A 27,058-nucleotide genomic window follows, 5' to 3' on the forward strand; every position below is an offset into this window, starting at 1 on the left:
AAAAAAAAAAAAAAAAAAAGTTGAATGCAAAAGTTTTTTCAAACTGTTAAGCATTTTTTTCTCAGTTCAAGAATTAACTTTTTCCCAAGGATAAATTAAAGTTACTTATTAGATACATATTTTGAAATAATTTGGTTCATTTTTTCCCTCTCAACCCTAAACTTCCTTTTTTGCTTAGTTTCACAGGAATGGAAATATAAACTTTATATAGTGTGCACACACACACACACACACACACTAAGAACTCTTTATGCACATTTATAATTAAGTTTCAATATATACAACATTCTCAGATTGGAAGATTCAGGTATCTGATACTTTCTGTTTTATTTACTCTTTTCCTAGCTCACTGCTTCACTAACCAACCTTTTCTAATTTGCTAATGCTAAAGATGCCTACCGACTACTCAAAAGTCTGTCCTCCTTCTTCCATAGGAAACTAAATAGGTGTTAGGAACCACTAGACCGGAATTAAGACTTTCTGTAAGAAGTAGAGAGGGGAAGGAAAAAGAAAATGAAAAGAGTTAAGAGAAAAGCCAGAAAGCTAGCTACAGCATTTTGTGTCAACAGAAAATACAATGGATTTTTGTCTTTTCACATAAATCTCTTTAAATCTGTCTCCTGCAAATGGAAAGGGGGAAGCACTGGTTTTTTCAAAGTTTAAATGTCTGTAATTATAGACTATTAGGTAATTGGCAACGTCCACACCTGAAGAAGTAAGCAGAGCTCTTTCTGAAGCCATAGCCATGATCAAAAGATTATGAGTAAGCACATCCAAACTACAAGTGTTGGACAAAATCTTAAAATAAAAACAAAAATAGGATGAGAAAGTGTGAAACAGGGAAAATGGCTTAATTAATGAGACCACATTAGATTAGAAGCATAATAGAGACCTAAACTAACCTAAACTTTTAGATAGAGTAAGCTTAGTACAGAGCAGCCTTGTTGGTCTTTTAGTTCCAAAGAAAATCTAGAAGAATCAGATTTTCCAAAGTCAGGAATACATTCAATTTCATCTAAAAACAAATGGGAAATGTAAGATGTCTCTGTAGATCAGTCTAAAAATCAGTAAGACAAAATTGGGGCCCAGCTAAAGAATGTCCCTCAAAGCATGCAGGATGAACTCCAAAATGCCATCTACATGACAGCATCACTTGGCTCATAGTCCAAAGGGAAGACAAAGGTTGAGAACACTCTTTCTTCAGAAAGCTTATTCAATATCAGCCAGAACTTGATCTGCTTTCTTCCTAAACTCCAAAAATGTCCGAGAGCAGTTTTCTGTCATAAAATCAGACTGAAATCACCTAAGACTAGGTTTTGTAATCTTCAAATCTTGGGTCCAAGTTTTCAACCATGATCCCCTGGGGTAGCCAGATTTAGACAGAGAGCCATAATCTGGTTCCAGGGCAGGCCTTCTTGAATAAATGAAGGCCTTGTTTTCAAGGAGTTGAGGCTATAACTGAGAAAGTTACCATTATCTACTATCAACGTACCTTTCCGAAACCTTTTTTTTTTTTAACCCTAAATAACATTTTCTTTCTCTCCATTCTCTGTCACATGTGTCATAGCAAAAACTACTCTGAAGGCCTGATGAAAGTTGAGGAAGAGAAGAATGAGTAACTGAGTCAGAAAATCAAAAGGAAGAAACGAAGGTTTGGAAAGGTGCTCACAGTTCTGACTCAATCTTTTCCTACAGTCCTTTCCCTTAACAGTTCTGAAATATTATGGTTCAGAAGGCCCACCAAGGGGATTCCTCTGTTGTCTTTAAATCTGACCCGAGTTACCTGGAGCACTTTGGAAAAGGAAACTATTAACACCCCCTTTGTGATTCCACTAAATAGAATAGGGCTGGGCTTCTCCAGGTTTTAAAAGCTCCAAGTGCATCTTTGATTTTGATGCACAGCTGTGGCCAAAAACTAGCAGATTAAACTTCACTGTAATGGGGTATAATTTACTGGCATAAGTCCACCTACCCATATTCTCTTCCAAAGAGATACAGTTGGTACGGTTTATTATTATACAGTTAGGAAACAACTAAAAGTGAGCTCGATACTGTATGTTAGTATTATCTTTCCATTTCCACTTTCCTTTAATAGAAGATTTCTAGCTGAGTGAATAATTAAGTGGAATAAAGACTTAATTCCCCAACCTTTCTGCAATAAGTCAGTACACTTAGTCAAAATTAAGTTTTGACTAATGTCATATGAGAAGTAAATTATGAAACTTCATGTAAGTGCTCTTTAAGGATCACACTCTTTTTTTTTTAACCTTTCTATTTTGTTGGCTAGAATATGAAGGGTGTTTGGGGCCATTACATAATCTTGGAAATGGAGCCAATAAAGGAGCTACAAGACAGACGGAACCTAGATCCCAAAAGACTTGGTAAAAAAGGAGAGCCACGATAAGAGCTTTGTACTATTTACTTCTGAACTGCTATGTGAAGGCAATGGAAAATTCTATCTTGTTAAAGCTGATGGATCTTTGGGTTTTCTATCACTGGTATTTTACCCAAATACACCAATGTTGCTACTTTGTATTGCTAACAAATGAAGAGTATCCATCTTTAATTTTAAAATACTTAAATTAAGACACTTTAATGATAGCTTAGAATCAAAATATTATACTTTCTCTTCTCAAAATATAATTTTTCCTACAGCAAGGGGTGCAACACAGTGGGAGAAGATTTAGCTAGCATTTACAAGATCCTGGGCTTGAAACCCAGCACCACACATAAAAATTATTTCTTTCCTATAACTCTTAACATAGAAATTATAATATATGCGATATTATATCATAATAACTACACTTGACAATAAATGTACTAGTTTTAACCTTCTTACAAATTCTATACAGTAAAAAATACTAATTTAAGCACCAATAAATTTGAATTTCAAATACATCAACCTCGTCTGCACTAATAGTAAACTTTGGTTTATAAAAGAACAAAGACACGATTTATATACTAAATGATTTATATATACATTTCTATGCCCCTAAAAACCAAACAGTATGGGGAGACTGTTTGGTTTTAGGGGCATAGAAATGTGAACTTATCTGTGGTACACATTTCTCACACTGGTGCACGCACACACACACACACACTCAGGCACTCAACACCTCTTTCTTTTTAAAATTTATATGACAGCAGAATGCATTACAATTCTTATTACACATATATAGCACGATTTTTCATATCTCGGTTGTATACATAGTATACTCATGCCGCAGTCCGAACAAGTCAAAATAACACCTGGCATTTTGCCAGGGGAATGTTAGCGTTGGTAAACAAGTCTGGATGGTGCCTGGCAAAATGCCAGAGGGAGTGGTTTGAGAAGTAACAAAAGCGAGCCATTAAGTGTGGAGATTCCTTATTGGTTGACTGATGTATCTAGTTTATGCTAATTAGATAAGCTGTGTGGAATGTATAAATACTGCTCCTGTCCTGCAATAAAGGGCTTCCACTCCTGCTGTATCAATGTACACAAGTTGTTCATCACCAGGTGGAAGCCGTTTATTGCAGGACAGGAGCAGTATTTATACATTCCACACAGCTTATCTAATTAGCATAAACTAGATACATCAGTCAACCAATAAGGAATCTCCACACTTAATGGCTCGCTTTTGTTACTTCTCAAACCACTCCCTCTGGCATTTTGCCAGGCACCATCCAGACTTGTTTACCAACGCTAACATTCCCCTGGCAAAATGCCAGGTGTTATTTTGACTTGTTTACAGACTCTAACATACTCACACCAATTGGAGACTTCATACCTGTACTTTGGATAATAATGATCATTACATTCCACCATCATTAGTAACCCCATGCCCTCTCCCTTCCCCTCCACCTCTCTGCCCTATCTAGAGTTTGTCTATTCCTCCCATGCTCCCCACTCCCTATCCCACTATGAATCAGCCTCCTTATATCAAAGAAAACGTTCGGCATTTGGTTTTTTGGGATTGGCTAACTTCACTTAGCATTACCTTCTCTAACTCCATCCATTTACCTGCAAATTCCATGATTTTATTCTCTTTTATTGCTGAGTAATATTCCATTGTGTATATATGCCACATTTTTTAATCCATTCATCTATTGAAGGGCATCTGGGTTGGTTCCACAATTTAGCTATTGTGAATTGTGCTGCTATAAACATTGATGTGACTGTGTCCCTGTGGTATGCTGTTTTTAAGTCCTTTGGGTATAGACCAAGGAGAGGGTTAGCTGGGTCAAATGGTGGATCCATTCCCAATTTTCCAAGAAATCTCCATACTGCTTTCCATATTGGCTGCACCAATTTGCAGTCCCACCAGTAGTGTATAACTGTACCTTTTTCCCCACATCCTCGCCAGCACTTATTGTTGTTTGTATGCATAATAGCTGCCATTCTGACTGAAGTAAGATGAAATCTTTCAGTGGTTTTGATTTGCATTTCTCTAATTGCTAGTGATGATGAACATTTTTTAATGTATTTGTTGATTGGCTGTACAACATCTTCTACACTGGAAATCTTTCTTTACTCTTGATGCATGTTTATAATTGGTCTTGCTCTCTTGCGCAGGACAGCATTTGAATTTGGCAACATCCGCTGTTTATATGCAAGTGGACATTGCTAATTATAAATAAAGTGTGTTTTCGTTTTGTTTTGTTTTTCTAAATCATTGAGGTAGACCCAGAATCTTTGCTTGTAACATTTTATTAATAGTTTCAGTTGCCCTCCCAGTCTTTTTCAACAAGGGTTGTGCAGAAATCTAAGTGCTACAGAAAAAAATATCACTATTTTCTTAATTTTATCAAAGACAGGACATAATAAAAGTTAATTCATTACAAAAAGTAGATGCCTTGGGCATGAGGGTTAAATTTTCTGGGAAACTTGCTTGAGAAGTTGGGAACTGTTATCAATTGAATGTGCAATTGTATTTAGAAAATATTTTATAATTCAAACAGCCCTCAAACTGACTAGTTTTCTAACCAATTCATTCAAATTAATAATATTTGATAGACATAGATGTAGCTTTAATTCTGCAGAACTTTGAGTTCATTTTAAATTCTATCTTTGGTAAGGATTCTCATCTAAATGTTACTAACAGCAATTTAGCTTTCAGGTTTTAAGCATAATAAAAGCAGTATTTTGAGCAAAGTAACTTGGCAATGTTACATACAACATTTTGAAATGAAAGTGATTAGGGACAGAAAGACTAATTAGGAAGTTAGGAAATTGAGAAATTATTAAAAAAAATGCTAGGATATAGCAATGGTAATGGAAAGAAAGGCCAAGTTTAAGAAATATTAAGAAGATTTTTAACATAGAAATTGGTAAACAGTTGTATATAAAAGACTAATAAGCTTAGATGAACCAAAACTTGTACAGATTTTAACAAGAGTTCATAAAAGTGCAATTATATCATTAATGTGATTAGCAAAGCCATTTTTCTTAATAGTAAGGGTTGTGATGATGATTTTAGTGTTAAATACTTTAATATAGTATAGGAATGACAACATACAAACTTCCTACAAAGAATTGGAGAAACTGGCAAGACAACTATGTTAGAAAGGTCATCAATTGAACTGGGAGAGGAAATTCTTGTATAATAATGTATATCCAGCCCTCTGTGTGCAGGTATTCTTTCTGCTACCAATTATTATGACATTTTTACACACAGGTGCCAGGCACAAAGTCTTATTACAGTGAGAGTGTGTCCTTTGGGGTCAGGCACTGGACATGTGTAAGAAGTAGAGGAGAAACTCTGTTTGAAATGTATGGAACTAGAAGCCAGTCTATGGAAAATTCTTTTAAACATCAACTGTGTAGAAGCTATTCAAGTCTTGCCATGAGTTAAATGACATTTTAAGAACTCTAAAATATATTTTTGGAGACTTAGAATAAAAACCAAAGTGCAAATGAAATGCAAACATTTTATTCAATAAATTTAAAATATACCACTTTAACTGTAATTTGGGCAGACATTTGGAATGTTTTAGTTCAACAAGTGAGAAATTACAACTTGTGATTTGGATTTATATGTAGGGTACTGTCTTTTGTCATCTTAAAGTTGATTTATTAAAGAAGTGAAGAAATAAAAACACAATGGAAGCTGAAACAGGAGCAATGCAAATGAGCAATGAAATCAATAGAAATTATTCTGACTTCAAGAAGCAAATTGCAACTTCCCAGAATCCAGATCATAACAATTAAAAGTCATAATCCAATAAGAAGAGATACTTCTTAAATAGAGGCAATGAATAGGCATCTAGATTGCTTGATAATTCAATTAATAGAAAGGAGGACATCAGACAACATAAGAAGATTTAAACTTCTTGCATTTTAATAACAACTACTAATATCAATTAAGATAACAAAATGTATAATATGCATGTACAGTGAAGGCATCAACACTTGTTGGTTAATGAGTCCTTCATTCAGGAATAAAAAGTCTTTTAAATTGTTCTCTGCATGAGAGAAGCTGAAAATAACTTTAAATATTGCAGTTCATGGATGATGGAAACTTGATAAAGGTTTTCTCAAATTTGACAGCAATCCTAAAATGTATATGATATTACTAGTGAACATTCATGAGGCTAAATTTTCCCAAACTATCAGTAATAAAAACATTTCCATTAACCAAACTAGAAGAAAGACCGAATAACCCTCCTATTCTTTCTATGGAAAATAGTGTTATAATATTGTTGTATCTGAAGAGCTATTGAGTATGATATCTAAAAATAGGGTAAAATGTATTGTAGATATGGATTAAGCAGTTAACAATTTTTAAATTAAATTTTTAATGAATGTAATTTGTTGTTAATTCTTTTATTATTCTATATACTCACTTTTGTGAACTATATATTCACTTTTGTACCTAATTTTGCATCATTATTCACCTTTGGGCTTCACAAAATCCACCAGCGCTATTGTACATGGCTCTTACTGGGGGAAGCAGGGAGACCAGATGGAAGGTGATGGATGATGTGGTCTAGGTGGCTTGGAAGAGGGTGGTGGCAGAGAAGGTAGAGAAAAGCTTCATATATGTTTTAGAGCAGATCTGCCAGGCCTTGCTGAAGAACTGAATGCAAAATGTGAAGGAAACAAATAAGTTGGTGATGACCCCAGGATTTAATTTGACAGTTGTGTGGATATTAGCACCATTACCTCTAAGACCAGGGAAGGCACAGGTTTGAAGGAAGAAGAGTTCCTTCATTTTGGACATGTTACATTTGTCATAGTTTCTCAGCTACGCTACACAGCTTTCCATGCTGCTTGTCATGCAATACCCTGAAGTCCCATCCACAGTAGACGGTTAATTCAAAGAGAACAAGAACTGACTGCTTTTTGCCCTCATGAGCATAAAGTTTCTATTCAATTAAATTTAACCTCTGTCATAACAACGATATGCAAGTTAGCTAGATTCAGATTTTTTGAATCAAACTCTTAACTATCAAATAAAGTGCCAAAATTTGGAATGAGATAGATGAGAGTTCGCACCTTAGTCCCCACCACTAACTGGGAAACTTAGAACACTAGAATAACTTCCCAGAGCCTCTTATTCCTCATCTGAAAATAAGAATGTTTTTACTCACAGGATTGTTACAAAGGAAAAATAAAACAATGCTTGCAAAACTCTTACTACAGTGTCCAGCATGCATTAGCTCCCAGTAATGATAGGATGTGCTTGCATTTGGTTGTCTTGCTAACAGAGATATACCAAAATCAGTGTACCAGAGAATGTTAAAAGAGAGAAGTTGTGTTTTCATCATAACATATTTTGAATAATTTCAGGAGAAGATAGTAGGTTTCTGAACTCTTCCAGTCCTGAAAAGGAGGAGGAGGGACTAAAAGGCACTGTGAGCAAAAATAGAATGAATTTACCCAATTCTTTACTGCACTATTTAACCTCTGCTTTCTTAATCATATGCACAGCAGGAGAAAGGATGTGCTAAAACAATTCATGTGTCATGAACAAAGCAGCCACAGATTTTAGCTCAAAAATCACACTAGGAAAACTACCAGTTGGAAGTAAAGTAATAAGACCAAATTTATTTTTTTTAATTGAGTCTTGAGTTACAAGCAACCCTTTAATTACATTAATCAAGCAGGCTTCCTCTCAGCAAATGATGAGGGAAATACATTGTTCTAACTTTTGCTAAATTTGTTTTTAAAAATTGCTGAATATTATTTGGACATATGGAAAATAGACCTCTTGAATTTTTCTATTTTTTCAATGTAGCTATAGCAAAAGACAAATATGCACTTAGTTCCAGATATAAGCTACTCTATAAAACTGTAAGTCACATTTGAAATTTCAAACATTTACAACATTTCAATATTTTAAAACACTGGCACTCCTAAACTAAATTCCACTTAGTTGTTGTTGAACTTTAACCATAACATTTTCTACTATTTTTTCTGCTAACTTTTTAAATTTTTGATATATAGTCCCAATAAAATTGGTTCTACCAATTGTTTGACTGTCAATGGGCAGGCTACTTGCCCCATTTGACATGTAAAAAACATAAGTCTTATAGGAGAGTATGTAACTTGCTAAAAGGTCATGTAGTTATTAAATACCAAAGTCAGAACTAAACCTAGGCCAGTTTGACCCCAGCCCTTTACTAACACCATGTACATCTTTTGTTCTAGAATGCTCTGTCTCTCACTTTCTACAAGCTACTTCTGTCCGCCTGCCTTTGGGATTTCCTCTCCCTCCCCGACCCCATCTTCATGCTAGCTCTTTATTTATCCTCATTCAACCGAGGCACCATCTCAACTTTAAGATTTCTCTGAATATTTAATCTCTTCCCTCTCGTTAGAATGAACTGGCTGTCCTTTTTCTAAAATTCCCTACTTATACTGCTAATAATTATTTTACTCTGCAAATTTCCTAATATGCCATTCCCCACCCCCACAGACTAAATTGTGACATTTTTGAAAGGCAGGACTGTATGCTGTTTTTATTCGGATCCCCAACAATCTAAGATAGTACTTCGCTTGTAGTGCATGCTTAGAAAGGTATGCTGAAAATGGCATAAATAAAAGTTTTTAAAATATATAGCTCTTTGTTTTCTGAAAAAAAATATGAAAGCTTGAAGGAATTACTGGGAGTTTAGCTTAACTTTTGAAGATCACATAACATTTATAGAGAAGGGCAAGTGGAATGTTAAAATTTAAAGCAAGTTATTTAGAATAAGTCCTGAATTGAAATGTCTAAATTATAACATCAATACAGGAGATATAAAGAACTTTAATTTATATTTCTGTCATTTCTAGTGATATTATGATAATTCAATAAAATAATTAATATTTTATAGTAAGGGCTTAAATGTGTACATTAAACATTTTATATTTTCTGGCCTTTAGAATTGATTATTGCCACTTAATTTACACTTTGTCCAAGCAAGTAAAACAAACTGAGAATCTTTTTAATCAGTGTCATCAAGCAACCTGGCAACAACTCATTTGATCAAATAGTCCATAAATCAAACTGGTTTGAGACAGATGGTGTTTCTTAGATAACTAAGAACATCCTTGGTTCAAGATGAAACAGAACTAGTTCTTCAGTAGATGGCACTACTGGGTGGCATTGGCATATCAGCCTTTATTACGATAGGAGGCGCTAAAGAGCCAAAGCTACTGTACTTGGAAAGTATGCCATCAGCCCTAGTACTTACTACTGCCCCATGGCCACCATTAACCACCTCAGGCCCTATCTAAGGAAAAAATATGACACGGTAGGAATGGAATTAAATAAAACCAAAAGTTCAATAACATTGAAATAAATAGGATGAACACTTTGAAAGTGTTATGAGTTTTCAGTTCCAAATGTGCACTATATTGTGAAAACCTGTATTTTAAGTAAATCATATATTTGTTACTCTTTTCTTGGATTAGTGTCTAGTCCTTTGAAAGGGTAGCAACATTTCAGTGCTATTCCTAAGTATATATAGTCAGTAATGTTTGTTAAGAGCTTTGGGATAAAAGGACTATATAAATGTCAGTAGTTATTAATATTTGGATTTTTATATTTAGCTATCAAATGTGTTTTCCATGATCTATCATCAGAGGTCTATTTGTAGCCTTCTAACATTTTAAGTAAAAATAACCATTGGCCAACAACAATATTTCTTCTGTTCTTTATAATCAAAGTAATATTTATTAGAAATTAACAATTATGCTCAAATTATTCAAGAGCCAAATTTATTTTGACATTTTTATATTTGAAGTCAATTATTGCAACTGATTCCTCTGGCTTTAAATAAGTATTGTGAGAAGCAGTCAGCCGAAAATAGTGTTTACCCACTTACCCTACCAGGCCCTTCCCTTTTTGCTCTTTGTTTGGCTGATCCCTAATGACACATCACTCAGATGTCAGTTAAATAAAGACAGACTAACCAACAACCCTATAACATAGCCCACTTGTAGCCATTTTTACATACTATTATAATTGTACACATCTTTGTATTCTTTGCTTTCTCACCCAACCTGCAAGCTGTAAACCCCTGCAAGGACAGAAATCCTGCTTATGATGTTTCTGGCACATGGAATGTGCCCAAATCAATTGAATTGAACCAAAATCTAAATCTCACACAAAAGAAAAAAAAAGAGCATGTGTCTGCTACAATATAAAGTATACTAGCAAAAGAGTCAGCAAATCTAGCAAAATGGTTTTTCAAATTTTTTTCTTAAATGCCATTTCAACTTCCTTCCAAAGTATTTTTTAAAGGGAGTGGTGGAGGTCGGGGGCAGGGGTGACAGGATGGAACAGTTGTGTTGACCTTACAACTGATTCTTTGATATTAGAGTTCAAATACTAGTTTAGGTTAAAAACCAAGACAGTTTTTAGGGCCTCTTGTCACTAATGCATATATCAAAGACCACACAAATTCCCATGTTGGCATTGGCTCATAAGAACAAGAATAGGTCAAAATATATTGGCAGAGCTATATAAAGGAGTCTACAAAATACAGGCCTATGCATTCTGGCTCAATCCCTGCAACATTGCCCTTCACTTTTATGAGTACTAAATTTCACTCTAGTTTTAATAATAATAACAATAAATATAATAATAAAATCTTGTTTATATAAGAGGTTCATCTTGTTAAAAATGCATTGAGACTCATGGAGCTTTATAGGACCTAATTTATGCTCTCTTTGGTGATTTAAAGGTGATAACTTCATGTGATTCATTGCCACAGAATTCTGAATTTTAATAATATAATGACTCATGATTTTTACATTTCTTAGAGAACCAGCTTGCTTAAAACCATTGCAGTTGTTTTTACTGGGGTCATCTGAACTACAGTTCCCAGAATGTTCATGAAAGGGACATGCTTTATGTGTTCTGAACGGCTGTAATCTATCATGGCTGGTGCTAGGTCGACAGATTATGAGTTTACAGTGTCAGCCCAGTGAATTAAAGCTTTGTTGTAGACCAGCTTGCTATGCAATTATTTCCAGTTCATATCCTATAAATCAGCACTGGTCACATGACAATCAGAAATTTCCATCTAGCATTTTAAGCATCTATGTTTTATCTTAATTGTGCTATATGATTCTACACCTAGAACAGTGTGACATGACTGGAACCAATAACTTAGAAAATAAATCTCACTGTCACTAGAACCTATTTAAGGAATATTCTATGTTCTCGCTTTTCTTTCTTTCTTTCTTTCTTTTTTTTTTTTTTTGTTGAGCTGTTTGGTATTTATGTTGAAATAATAGGAAAAGAATTTAAATAGAAACACTTCTTATGTCTTATCTCTGCAAACAAAAAAAAACATAATTTACAATAAATTAGCACAGCAGTTGTTAGTGTAGCTCAGCTTTATTTTGCAATTCTCACACCTAAGCTCACAAGATGACACTTTTTCTGATAAGGTAATCTTTATAAGGTAGTTCTGTAGGTGATTAAATCTGACAGATGCTAGTGAGATGGTGAAGTTCAGAGATATAATAGCAAACACTTTAAAAAAAATTCTTGTTAAAATAATAAAGTGCCTCATGATATGCCAATAGAAAAATCAATCTAATAGAAGAATCATTTACAATGTTATATTTCTGCATCTAAAACTGAAGTAAAATTATTCATCAATAAGTAAATATATAAATTATAATAAAATGTAAGAGAACTGGCATTTTTTTAGAATAAAGAATATTACCTTCCCAGTCATTTTTAGTATTTACACATCATTGTTGAATAGAATGAGAATAGAAAGCTTTTAATACAAATAGAAGCTAAAGAAATAGAATGTGTCTTTTCATAACATTTTGATAGTCTATCTGTTCTTCAAAACATGCCTTGAACACCAGATCCTTCAAAGGTAAAGACTTTGTCTCCTCCTGAGGCAAAGAGAATAATCAGATGGCTGATGTTTCCAGTGATACTAGCAATCTGAAATATGTTGAGACTTAATTGCAGATTGTATAATTATATTAACCCAATTAATGCTATAGCTTAGTTTTGCAATGACCTTTATCATTTGAATGTTTTAAAATCTGGTTTCTAATTTCTAGCAGAATTTTGAGACAGTAACTCATTGTCCTTGCTTTTTCTCTTTTGCTATTTTTTTTTTGATTACTTAAATGATGTTAGCTTTTCTAAAGTCAATTGGTATTACAATCTGTTGAAGTATTATATTACAGGAGGTGCTTTTTCTGGTTTTCTTATCTAGATATAGGTTGCCTAAAGTACAGAGTTCATTTATAAATACCAGGAAGTTCCCTGAATCGAGTAAATTAACATGCTGGGCCAGATTCACTGGCTTCATTAGCAACCCCTCATACCAGGACTGTGTTCATACAAGTGTGAAAACCAGAACGACCCTTGAAGGATTTCCCTGGCCTGAATAATTCCCTAATCAGGGAACAGGAAGCTACACTCATCCTGAAATTTCAGTATGCCACCATCTATTCATTTTCTATAACTTCTCCTTGCATGGACACCCTTTGGAAAGTACAGCAGGAGTATGAGAAAGTCAAGAAGCAGGATTGGACACCCAGATAAGGAGCAACCTGGGTATGAGTCATGTTGGGGGAAGGTGAAGAATATACAGGGAAAATTCTAGAATTTAGTGCCTTGCACCACAAGAGAATATATAGCAGAGAAAAATAATCATAGAGTGACTTATTGACCATATGAGGCCACACAATGATTTCCCATATTTAATTATTCAATAAATATTTACTACTTTCCCACCATTTATCAGCCACCTGCTAGGCAGTAAAGTAGGAAACAAAATAGATGAAGTCACTATTCTCAGGGAGCTTTTATTCAGCATTGTTAACGACATAAATTGGTGATGATGAAATCTCAAAGAAAAAAAAAAACTTCAGACTTTTAAGTTTTTTGTATATGCCAGATACTGTGTAAGTGCTTTTCACATATTAATTTAACCCTCACAAAAACCTATGAAGTGAATAGTCATTGTTTTCCTCATTTTCTAGATGTGGAAATAGTGGCCCTTGTTGTGGGACCAGGCAAAAGAGGTAACCTCAGAGAGGCGAGTTACACCTTTTACTTATAATGATGACAGTATTTTGACATAGCAGATGACAGTACTTTTGGTGCTAGATTTGTAGAACACTATTTCTCTGTTTCCCACTCAAATAAGTGAATGATTCAAAACATAAAATCAGGTGTCTGAAAACCACAGGACAGAAACAGCACCCAGGTCCCCACAGGACAGCTCTTGATACAAAGCCAATACACTACTGGCTCTCTGCCAGAAAAGTAGTTTGGTTCAGCTATATAATCCCCTTTGTGAAATGGATGGATCTGATCGGGAATGAGAGCTGCAGTGTGGACAATGAAACGCGTCCACAACAGAAGTAATATCTTATTCAACCAGGTTTGACTTGAAAATTATATCAGCTATGAAAATTATTTCACTGTCGTCTTCTGTCATGAGTAATCATGCCATATTTAATTTTAATCATTAATATGTAAAAATAATAAAAGCCACCAAAATAGTCCATAGTCAATTTTCTGATAAAATAAATTTGCTTTTTCCCCAATTTGTGATTTAAATGGCCTCCAGAAAGTTTTTTGAAACTAAGTGTTAATTAAAAATATGGAAATGGATTTAAAGCACATTACTGCACATGGTTGAAGAGATTTGTTCACACAACCATACCTATTTTTCAATGTATTTTTAACTGTCTAGGTTATTGGTTGTTTTTCTGTATGCCTCTTCCTAGAGAAAGCTGTGATTCCATTGAAAACAGTAATTACAATTACAACAAATAGGATAAATTGCTATTTGAGAAGGAACCATGCAGTTTTAGTCACCAAAAGCAAATGGATGCTACTATGCTTTCTTATTTACACAAATGAATTAAGCATGTTCTCAGATTTCTTTATAAACCCAATTCTTTTTATATCTTGCCATGTTTTTTTTAAAAAAATTCAATCCTCCATGCCTTTCATTGATTTATTTTTGGGAACAATCCACTATAGTAATGAGCAAATTCTCTCTGCAATTACCAGAGAACTTGTGTTTTTAGATCTCCATAACATCTTACATCCTTTTTTCTTTTCTAAGCCTCTATTCCTCACCCATAAACTGGAGATAAACATTTTGGGGATCCATTAAAAAAAAACAGTAGAATTCCAGTTGCCCCTAAAAATTAGGTGTATGAACTTTGAAGGCAAATAGCCCTGGGTTCAAGTTCTGACCAGATTTACTATTTTCTAGTCATGTGACTTGGATGAGTGAATTAACCTCTTTGTGCTTTAGGTTCTTCATCTTAAAAAAAAAAAAAAAAAAATGAAGCCAGGGCAAAGGATGTGGCTCAATGGTACAGCACTTACCTAACTTGTGCAAGGCCCTAGGTTTGATCCCCTGCACCACAAAACAAACAAACAAAGTAAAAAAGTGAGACTAATAGAACCTCTTTTCACAATGCACTACAGTGAGAAAAACCTAAAATTTATAATATGCTTTTTAACCAACCCAATGCCAAGCACAAGTAAGTTCTCAGTAAATAAGAGCTGCTTCTTTTTCTTGTCATCACCATTTATTTTCCTGCATGGCATCCAGCACTACCCTCTGCACAACTCCAGTGGATACCTTTCACAAGGGTATTTGGGTGGGGAATCAAGGTTGGGGGACAACATAAATTGGAAAGCAATGGAAATTGTGGCCTCTGAAGGAGGGTGTCTTGGCAGCACCCCCCTGGAGACTTTCTGTTGTTGTTACTTCCATCAGGAGCTGGGTGGGGGGATTCTTCAGAATTTGAACTACACTGTGTCTAACAAAGAACCATCCATCAGAGGTTGGAGTTGGGGTTCAGAGGAAGAGGGCTCGCCTAACACACACAAGGCGCTGGGTTTGATCCTCAGCACCACATAAAAATAAATAAATAAAATAAAGATATTGTGTCCAACTACAACTAAAAAAATATTTTTAAAAAATCAGTCAATTTATATAGCAGCTTAATCATCCATCAATTAAAAACAGCCATCAGGCTAGGCTCAATGGCACACACCTATAATCCCAGTGGCTCAGGAGGCTGAGGCAGGAGGATCATGAGTTCAAAGCCAGTGTCCGCAAAAGCAAGGTGCTCAGCAATTCGATGTGACCCTGTCTCTAAAAAAAATACAAAATAGGGCTGGGGATGTAGCACAGTGGCAAGTGCCCCCGAGTATTCAATCCCCAGATCCCCAGTACCAGAAAAAAAAAAAAACCTATCAATGCAATCAAATCAGTGAGAATCTTTTCTTTATTTTGTTTTTTTGTTTGTTTAGTTGGCTTTGGTTTTGACATTGTAGTATTCAAACAAAGAGTCCAAGACTTCACAGATCACTAAGAAATACAGATACTACAGTGATGTGGCAATACAGCTACTAGGTTGGCTTCCAGGTACCATTTTTCATGACACACTTTTAACCTGAACTATATGTGGCTGATCAAACAAACCAGGCAGTCTGGAATTTTTTAAAAGAACAGATATCCTAGTGGTACACCCAGCATCTACTGAATGCCTCCTATATACAAAGACCTGTGCCCTCAAGATGAGTAAGATATGCTACCTGACCTCAAATTAGTTCCACAAAATGGTGGGAGATCACTCATACCTCGCTATAACTCAAGAGCTATGTGACAAGTGGAATAAGCAAATTACTCTGAGAACACAAGGAAGACAAGAAAAACTTCCCTGAGGTGAATGAGTTGGTCTAGAAGACCCAATGGAACATTGGCAGGGTCCAGGGAGAAAATCCCTCCCTCTCAGCAGAGAGAACAGCCCAGCCAAAATGAGCCTGGAAAAGCAGCCTTACTCATGCTGTTTAGTTTAGTTTTTGGTTGCTGGGGTATTTTGGGGGGGGGACAGGTAGGGGTGACAGTCATCTAATAAATTTTTATGGAGCACCTACTATGTTCCAGGTACTGTGTTTATTGGGAAAGTGTATGTAGTCCATTACAGTTGGAGCTCAAGATTCGTGAATGCAAGACATGGATTTGAACACTGCAATGTGATCATTGTTGTGCAAATGAGGGGGCAGATGCTTCAGACATCATAGAGGTGCCCCCAACAAGTTTTGTAGCTGATTTAATTTCAGAAACAAGATAGAGGGAATAACCAAAGACAACTGCAAGGCTTTGAGTCCAGTAACTGAGAAGCTGGTGATGCCATTGAAAGATAAGTAGAATGGGAGAAGGAGGAGGCTGGGGAGATAATTAAATAGCTACAAAGGGACAAGCTTCAGCCTGTCTAAGATTCCAATGAATACTAAGTGTATAACCCAAATATTCTTCTATGTCATGACAGAAAAGTACTGAATCTGTGGATCTACACAGGCAGCTGATCCTGTATCTTGTGTAAATATAGAGAAAACCACTTGAAATTTAGTGACATAGGATATAACATCTGCAACTGAACAGGAGATGACCTAAATCCAACTCCAAATTTACAAACAAACTACTCTCAACGTGTACTGTGATGTGTGGCAGAGCCAATCCAGACCCTGAATACATTTAAGGAGGAAAACAATTCTAGATTTCTAGAACATTCAAATCTGGAATAACAATACCACCTAAATGTTTCAGAGTATGTTTAGTCATGTTTTTAACTAAACTAGTGTGCTTTACAGATTGTAGGTGAAAAGACTTTTTTGAGAACATCTGTTGCTGCATACACCATTGTCCTCCACAAAATCAGTTTTGTAGTTAATTTCTAAGATTTCAGATTCTAAGAAAAGCCCCCAAACTTAATGCCACAGTCTGGCTGGGCACAAAATCACAAGCCACTCACAGCCTTGTAGATTCAAACAGCAAGTCTTTATTCCCTAACTCACACCGGCACTCTACAAGCACGTTCTGGGCAAAATCCACACTTCCACTGGGCTCTGCATCCCAAAATACTCTCTGAATCCCGCGAGAACTCAACGGGAACTCAAGGAGTGGGCGGGCGCTTGAGGCAGCAGGATACTCCCTATTCCCAGCAGGATACACCCTAAACCTGGACCCACCCTAATCCAGCAGGATCCTCCCTAAACCCGGATCCACCCTGGTCCTTGAGCAGGGTCACCTTACTCAAACATACATGCAATGTCACTGCAAATGACCTGGGTCCAAAGGCAAGCCCATTTCCACAAATGGAGAGTCCTTCCTCTAAGCAACATGGGGTAGGCTGACAAAGAAATTGCCATGCGTCATTCCTACTTGGCTATGGCTCTCAGCAACTTAAGGTACTTAGACTTGTTTTTTAGAAGGGAATTAGTGACTCTTCATGGTATTGAAATGATGACAACCCCCATGCATAAAATAGAGGGCTGCCCTGGATAAAAGAAAGGGTTTGGGCTCTTCCTGTTTCTAGACTACATAGAGCAACAGGCAATAGTTTCCTCCAAAACGAGAAAATCCTTCCCTGTTGGCCAAAAATAATTTCCTAATAAAGTTAAAGAATCAGTTAATATAGATTTTAAAAAGAAAGAAAGGAAAAAAGGCGGGGGCCAGGGAAACTCAGCAGAGAGGGAAATATTTATAACTGTGACAACATGTTTCCTAGGAATAATTTATGAGCCTATTGGAGAAAAAGGAAACACACAAACTATGAATAAAGTATCCAAAACATAAACATCATGCCTTCTGCAAATTTTCTCTAGTTAAAAATTAAGGTTGAGGTTGACTAAAGTAAATGACTACATTTTCGTGGTCTCTTATTTCCTTGATGCTAAGGGTTACCAACTGATTTACAACTTCCTGTGTTGTTTTTTTAATCTATATTTGTCAGCACATTTTTAATGTCAGATTACTTAAAATAGACATCTTGGGTCTAAGAGGTCAGGAATAATAACATTACGTTGACTTCTCTAAAGATTTCATAGCACTTTATAAACATTCTAATTTAGCCCTCAAAAAAAACTTCATATTTCTAACTGAAATTAGTTTCAATACAGTTTTTAAGTTGTTATTTTTTTCTACTTTGAACTGACAGCTCCAGGACTGAAGTGCAGTTCAATCAGTATGCTTTGAAGTTAAATAAATTACAGATATAGATTTCTCCAAATAGTTTCAGCCTCCTCTTATTCAGGTAGTTTAAACTGACAAAATAACAGAAAGTCCATGAAAAAAAAAGAAAGAAATAAACACTAGAACCAAGGACCTAGCATTCTTCCATTGTAGTTCCTGTGCTAACCATTATAAATTATTGTCTCATATAATTTCCACCAATTCCAGGTACTTACTCAAAAAGAGTATTTCAAATATGAGAGCCATGAAGTAGCTTCATCTGCATATTCTGCATATAAACTATCATAAGGTGCAATGAAAATGCAACATATGCAAAATCAAGTTTTTTAATTTATATTTGATAATTCAAAACAGGCTTTCCACAAAGATAACTGAGTAACTCGTCTTTATTATTCCATTAGACTGATACTCATATTAAATTTCAGATCTTTAAGAAAATAGATAATCTGGACCACTTCCTTAATTTCAAAAATTAAAAACCTCAAATGTACACCCTAGACAAACCCAAATCAAAATGTATGTGTGACTACAATTATTTGAAATACTTTACACTGACTTTAAGGTTATGCCTTCCAGATTATAACCATTCAGCTAAATAAATACACTCCAAGTAAGTCCTAAAAATTATATTTTAAAAGCATTAGGTGTTTTCCAGCTATTTATAATGGAACTATACTTTCTGACTCTCACCCTGTGGAAGTTAGTTACCAGATAAAGTCAACCTAAGAATCAAAAGTACAGTGTCAAATTGAGTAGTTTCAAGAACTCAGCATTTCATTTTCCCAAGTATTGAAAGTTTGCCCTGTAATGCCGTGACTCTACTTTTGACAAAATTTGTTAAAGGGAATCTTTGTGATATGAATACAATTTAGGCAACCACAGGCCACATCTGAACCAAAAAACAAAAGACAAAGAGAGCAGTAAGTTGGGCAGGGTAGGGAAAGAGCAGATTTTCTCATTGGAAAATCAGGTGTAAACAATCTCCTTCTGTAAGTGGGTGATTTTCTTTAGACAGTATTGGATGTATACTTCATATCTCAAGGTTTGTCACTCTGTGGACACAGGGTGATGACACATCCTCATTAGCTAATTCTTCAGAGTTGGACTGGCCAAGCAAATTAACAAATACATTCACCAATAGCATGGGCTGGTGTCCTCAAATATAGCTACTTTAGCCTGTCAAGTGTCTGCAAATGACAGCATCAGAGAGATGAGCCTTTCAGTAATAGCAGTAATTATAAATAATAATAATAACACACCTTGAGGTTTAATAATACCTACCCTTTGAAGAACCCCCCCATATTTTCATCTACATTATTTAATTTGTGCTTGAAACAATTCAATGAAATAGCCAGGTAGCAATTATCATTATCCTCCTTTTACAGATAAATAAACTGAGGCCTAGGGATTTTCTCAGCATCACACAATTAGGAATAGAGCCAAGCCTAAAGCCTATAATTCAGTCATCTATCTTCCAGATTATTGCAACTTTAGAAAATATCTGGGTGTTTAAAGAACAGTTCTATCCCTCAGGAAATGTTTGCACTAGAGCCAAATCAAAACATCTTTTCCTTTTAAATTGCATTTACAGTACAAGAAGGTCGTACTTTTCCGATTCATTAGAGAGAATTTTATTGTCTGGGGTCATTAAGATAGGAGTACTGTGATTTCTTTTCAAATTGTTGTAACACTGGCCTTAACAGAAGCACACTTAGAAATACTGAAGATATCTAAAATACCGAGAATCCATTTCTTTAATTACCAACTTTTTACAAATTATTATTTCAAACCCAAGTTAAACAAGATCAAATCAAGATATATAAATAAAAATGGGCACAAGGTGTTAACTGGAGTACCCTAGCCAGATTGCAAATCAGTTTACTAAAGCCTGCCAACATAAATTCCTCCTTTCAGCTCCTGCTAGAATGGGTCCTCTTCATTTCCTGTCCTGACTTGTGCTGGGTTACCGTTCACTGTTGAGGTGATTAGCATGTGTGGATCTGATGGTCTCAAAGCTCGATTAAGTTATAAATGTTCAAACTACCAGTATGCTGTGGATAAAAATAGAAGTTGCTATTAGATGTCTATTCATACCCTGCAGAAGCCTGGCAACATTTTGAACCTTTTCAAAATGTAAATACTGCATATTAAGCATAGGAAAGAAAATTAATGTGCTGCATTTGCAAATTTATTTCCAAGTCAAAAATGCAAAGGGAGGAGGAGAACTCTTGTAGCAGAATTGATATTCTACATTTACAGGGTATATTAAGAAGTTTGTAATGGCCCTAACACAAAAGAAAAGTACTTTAGAAATGGATTAATTAGTTTCTCTGATAATCTTAGCTTTTGAATTTCCTCTTTTTTCATTTTAAATTTATGGCCTCAGTATGACATTACCCGAGTTTATTGCATTTTGCAGGTGGCATTCATATGTTGGTACTTTATGTGCAGTATATCGTGGGCAATGAGTTACAATTTTTTGTTAAAAATTTCCAGAACCACACAAGTACTTCTTAATTAGACTTGCAAATGAGTAATGTTTTTCTTCAAGGGGGAAAATAGTTAAAATATTACTGGAATTTTTGTGCCTTTTTCACTTAGTTAATAGTGGGGAAAGTTGGCAATAAAAGTTTGCTTTTGAAACTTTGACATATTTTAGTAAGTTCTGATTTACATATGAAGTCATCCTCTGACAATTCCAAACAAATGTCTTTTCAAAGCAAATCCACTTTTTTGTCTGTGTGCCTGGTGGCTCAAAAAGGACTGAACAGACTTATCTTGCTTTCTGCCATTCAAAATACTGGAAAGTTGTGATCTCAATGGCCTTTTTAATATGTTAAATAATTTAATAATATATTTTAATAATGTAACAAGTACCACTTTAATTATAGATTTTAGTGGTACAAACATTACCAACAAATCACCTACACTTTCTCCAAAGAAGCATTACTGAAGAAAGCAATAAATCTGAACTCATATTCCTGGTAATATTAACACATAACATAGAAAAAGAAAGCATGAAGTAATACAGCATTGAGATAAAAATCTTTATACTATTCAGACGCTGTAAGAACTAGAAGCAGAATCTAACTCCAAAAAGTAGGTTTTTAAACCCAAACTGACCTGAACTTATTTCCAAGGGAGGTCAAAATTCTTAGTATTTATTCACATAGTAGATATCCAATTCATATTGAATATACACATTTTTTAAAGGATTTCTAGTAATTTCATTTGGCTTGTAAGTAAAGATCTTGCATTTTAAAAAAGATAAATGATGTTTGACAATGAAATTTTGTACTTTTGAATATTAAACTGTGCCAATAAGCCATTTTCTTGATATCCCTTAAATACCATAGTACAATTCAACTAAAGTGCAGATTGTAAACCGTCTTAAATAACACTAATGCAATGTGCACGTAATGAACAATACAGCTAACAATTTTCATATAACAGATAACATCTGGGGGAAATGTATATTGGTAAGTTATACAAAACTAATTTTCTAGTGACCACATCTGTAGATGTTATTTATCGTATGTTCACTTAACAGTCCATTATTCTGTTTAGAAATCTATTCTCTTCTTTATTAGAGATTTTAATGTACTCACCTTGGTTCAAATGTTCTGCTCATTATCAAAAAAAATATAAATGGCATTCACATGGAACAACATGATTGTTTTTATTATATCCATTTGTGTGCAAGCATTCAAAATGGCAAGAGAAACACATTTATTGCTTTACATTCAAAGTAATATTTAGGGGGTATTTGAAAGTCAAGCAAAACCAATCATTTGGCCAAATGGATATATGTGTATAATCAGAAACTCCTGATTTTTAATCTCAGCATTAGGCCCCAGGCAAGTCACTTAAAGTCCTTCCCTTTGTTTCCTGATCTGAATATTATGGGTGCTATTCTCATGGAAAAGGTGGGGGTTGCTAAGTCAGGGTACCAAATAGGAGTGGTTTTTTAATAAACTTGCTTGATCCTTTTTCTGTTTTTATTTTTCCAGATTTAAGAGGTAACATATTAGACTTTTGAGGAAAAAAATATGAGACAATTACAATTCTACAGGAATGTATAAAAATAGTTATAAAACTAGCTTTATTTAATTTGCTTCAACTATTCATAGACTTGAGGAAATTATAACGTTCTTTCAAAAAATCTAACTTAATAAAGCTGACCATGTCTCTCTGTTTTAAATAGATTTTATTACAGAACCAGTGATGTTGTAAAACATGAGGTTTTGTTAAAAAAAAAATACAAAGGCCTAATTGTATTTTTTTTTAAGAAAGTATTGCATCAGACGGTTTTTCTTAACCATATTTGCTGGCTTTGTGTTCTCACACAATTATTGATTCTAATTTTCCCTAAACTTGTTTTAAAAAAAAGTCTGCCATTTTATAATGGGGAAAAATCACCATGATGCTTCTGGGCATTGTTTATTTCACACTATGTATTTGAAAGTTAACTTCCTATTATTAATGAAAATTTTATTTCTACCTTCAACTGAAATTGAGATATTTCTTTTCCTTATAGTAACTCACTAACTGCTAAATGTAACTCTTCATAAAAGAGAAAAACAGCTGTGGTTTGGTTTATCAATAGTATGCAAAACGCCTGAAGAAAAGAAATTCTCACCCCCGGTTTTTGTAAACAAATTAAATTGATCTCATAGTTACATAAGCTACACTCATAAAAAAACAAGGAAAAGAAAAGCCCACTGTCATTTAGAACTTGAGCTTCTCAGAATAAATGGGAGCTTCACTCTACCAAAGAAATGATGATGTGGAGCTGTGAAGTGCCAAGTTTCTAAGTGTGTGCCCAGTACACACACACACACACACACACACACTCACGCACACACATGCCAAAAACCAGAAAACTGGGTAGCTGACAAGTAGTTCAGATGAACCGTATAAAGAAATCTAGATCACAGGGATATGAGGGATAAAATGAGAGACTTGAACTCAAATATCCATTTGCATTTAAGTGTATAACCTGATGGGAAAGGGGCACTAAAGGGCAGATGGTAGAATCTGCTGTTACCAGAATGGAGAGGCTATCTATTAAGAACTTCACCAGGGGAGGGCACATTAGCAGAAAGTCCTGAACTGTGAATAGAAAAACATAGCAAGCAGTAAGACAAATATGATCATAGCAGACAAAATTCTGCTTCATTAAAAGAAAACATTTTCACCTTGCAGAGCTATGTGCCTGCAGTAAATTCAATAAACTACAGTTTTCTTCTTTTCAATGACTCACCCACCAAACCTGGCACCCCAAACTTTGTTTCTTACTGTATATTAAAGTCTACACCCCTAAGTAAATACCTCATCGTCTTCTATTGCTTCTGATTGCGACATTCAGCTTGTTTATTTTACCTGTAATATTTCTAAAGACATTAAAAGGTGTCTAGCTGTGTCCTTTCCCTAGCTTGGGAAAATAAAGAGCAATAGAAGATGTAGGAGGATACAAACCAAGAATGGTAGAAAGAGGTGCAAATAATTTTGTGAGAAGATAGAAACCTTTGTATGACCTACTTAGAAAAGCAATGGTTTTATGAATGTGATGAGAAAAAATAACTATTCTTAAATTTTTTTTTCAGTATTCTAAGTTTTTTGTTTGTTTGGTACCAGGAATCAAACCCAGGGTGCTTAACCACTGAGCCACATCCCCAGCCCTTTTTATTTTTTATTTTGAGATAGGTTCTTACTAAGTGGCTCAGGGCCTTGTTAAATTGCTAAGGCTGGCCCTTAACTTTTGATCCTGTTGCCTCAGCCTCCCCAGCCATGGGATTACAGACATATGCCATGTCTCAATATTCTGTTTTGATTAACATTTAGTCAACTTAAGATAAACAACCTGGAATGACATCACCTAACAATCAGAATGAAAATTAAAGTGCTTAATAATATCAATAACTTCCAAGTATGGCAACTTGATGTTGTTTACTGAAAACTGCATAGGCCAAGGGGTCAATACACCAGGGTTTAAGTCCCAGCCCTGTCACTGAATAAGTATTTGACCTTAGACCAATCGTTTAACCTCTTCATTTCCAAATCTCAGTGCCTATAAAGTTAGGAGACTTCAGTGCTTCCATTTGATGACATTAAGCAGCCACTTCCTATAAACTCAAGTTAAAATTAATAATACAAATTCATTGCAAAATACCTACAAATTGGTACGGCCAAGAAATAACTTCATTTCCAGTACATTCTGAAACTTTTCTAAATAAAATATTAATATTTAAATTATGAAACATAACATATATGTTTATTTGAAATATTATGAATTTAGAAATGAACATATAATACTTCGTGATTTTTTCTAAGCTCCAGAAAATGGTAATTATTTGGTGAATTCATATATTCTCAAAGTTTTGTCTTCAAACTTGTCAGCATACAGAGAAGTACTTCTCAGAACTGCACTCATAAGCTCACGAGAATTTACCATATAAACTAGAACCATTTATTGATTTACAATGAGGAGTGTAAAAGGCATAAAAACCAAAACACTCAAATGGGCATGTCTTCACAGATCAATTGAGATGGGAAATCAAATTATGGTCAAAATGCTGCATGTTAAACATGGAATCAGAACATAAAGAACAGATGCTAGTACTTCATCTCCTCTTGCTCTTCAAGTCCTGGTGGGTTAGGCATCCCCAAAGTTGACTCTCCTTTTTCTTCCCTTTCAATGGTGACTACCAGGCTCCCTCCCACTGACACACTCTTGCAAAAGAGTTGTCAGCTGATGTTGGTGAAGTCTTGTCCTGCCCTCTGTGTTTCAGTAAATCTTTCTGGCTTTACATATTAATCTTTCCAGAGTGGTCTCCTAGTTTCCAGGTTCTTGATGGCTACTCCAATGCTCCCCACAAGAACAGCTTCATTCTGCTGAGTAATATCAATCACCACCAGGCTGTTACTGGATGTAATAAGCACTGGAGAAGATATACATGGGCTCTAAAACTTGGTTCTCTACCTACAGAGAGCTTGTAGGCAGGAGTAAGGGGCTGAGGCTTGAGACAAAGGCCAAAGCAATACAATACGAAATTCTACACCATTGTGTGTAGAAAAAGAATGGGAAAAGAAAATACCAGTTGACAGTAGTTGAGAGAGATGGAGTTCAAAAGGCAACAAATAACCAAGAGGGCGGTGGCATCAAAAATGCAGAAGAGCCAGTCACAGTGGTACACACCTGTAATCCCATTGGCTCTGGAGTCTGAGGCAGGAGGATTGTGAGTTCAAAGCCAGCCTCAGCAACTGAGCAAGGCCTTAAGTAACTCAGTGAGGCCCTGTCTCTAAATAAAATATTAAAAAGCGCTGGGGATATGGCTTAGTGGTTAAGTGCCTCTGGAATCAAAATCTGGTACCAAAAAAAAAAGAAAAAAATTAGAAGCGATAAGCACTTAAAATATACCAGACTTGGAAGTATGGCAGATACATAAGGGAACTGGCTGAAATTGTTGTTATTCACTGAAGACTTTCATACTTTAGCTCTTCTCTTCCTCTCCAGCAAGTGATAGAGGTTGTCAAGACTTCAGTCCACCCATTCCCAGAGCCTCTGATAGAAGGAATCTCATTTGATATTCATTCAACATTCATAGAGCCACCCTCAACCTCAGATATGGAAATGAAGGTAGGTTCCCTTTTGTCTTTTCATTCACCCTACCTCAGGGATCAGGGAGAAAGAACAAATGTTCTTCCATTTTCTTGGCCTCTGATTTTTCTCAGCCAGACATAAATATTCCTTATAGCAATTCAAAGATGGGCCAAGTGACTGTGTTTGGGCAATTTTAAAATCTTCCAACCTTTGTTCCTTAACCTCTATCTTCACTTTCCCAAAAGTGGGTACCGCTTGGCACCATGACAGGATCTGCTGTAATCCCCCATGAATAATGAAAATTCAGAATAATGTCAAATCAAAACATCATTCCTGATAGAATATCACCCAATCGAAGCTTAAGGCTCTATATAAATCTCAGAATACTCTAGAAATCTCTTCAATGTTATATGCTTTCAATATTCTAGGGGTTGGATCAAGAACAAGGCCCTGAGCACTCCCAGTCAGAATCTGACACTTCAGACATGGATCCTTTAGTTGGCTTCACCATTGAAGATGTAAAATCAGTCCTGGCTCAAGTCACAGAAGACATTTTAAAAGGCATTCAGGTACTCAGTATTGATAGTATATTTAATTACCTTATTATTAATTAGTCAAACTCAGCATCTGTAAACCCTGTCAACACTGTGCCATCAAGAGTAATACTTATGATGGCGTTCAATTGAACATCTGCACATAATTCTCAGTTAAGTCAACAAGATCACAACATAGATTTGCCTATAGCATCTATTATGGTGTGGGTTGTCAGTTTGCAAAATCATTCAACATGGAAATTTAAAAGAAAGGTAAAAACTCTTGAGTATTGGGCTGGGGATGTGGCTCAAGCGGTAGCGCGCTCGCCTGGCATGTGTGCAGCCCAGACTTGATCCTCAGCACCACATACAAACAAAGATGTTGTATCTGCCGAAAACTAAAATATTCTCTCTCTCTCTCTCTCTCTCTCTCTCTCTCTCTCTCTCTCTCTCTCTCTCTCTC

General features: G+C 35.3%; 1 protein-coding gene across 3 annotated transcripts in view; it reads left to right on the forward strand.

Moving 5' to 3' along the window:
• Nucleotides 1-27,058, forward strand: part of Cabcoco1 (ciliary associated calcium binding coiled-coil 1) — a 111,196-nt gene that overhangs the window by 77,087 nt on the left and 7,051 nt on the right. For 2 of the 3 annotated variants that reach the window (XM_048814409.1, XM_048814413.1), the window contains exons 6-7: nucleotides 25,976-26,098; nucleotides 26,491-26,631. In XM_048814409.1, coding sequence (XP_048670366.1) covers nucleotides 25,976-26,098; nucleotides 26,491-26,631 — 264 coding nt within the window. Of the gene's footprint in view, nucleotides 1-1,567; nucleotides 3,072-25,975; nucleotides 26,099-26,490; nucleotides 26,632-27,058 lie in introns of those variants that run through there. The other variant, XM_048814415.1, reaches the window with a different exon arrangement.

This window comes from Marmota marmota, unplaced genomic scaffold (genome assembly GCF_001458135.2).
Source record: "Marmota marmota marmota unplaced genomic scaffold, marMar, whole genome shotgun sequence".
Lineage (NCBI taxonomy): Eukaryota > Metazoa > Chordata > Mammalia > Rodentia > Sciuridae > Marmota > Marmota marmota.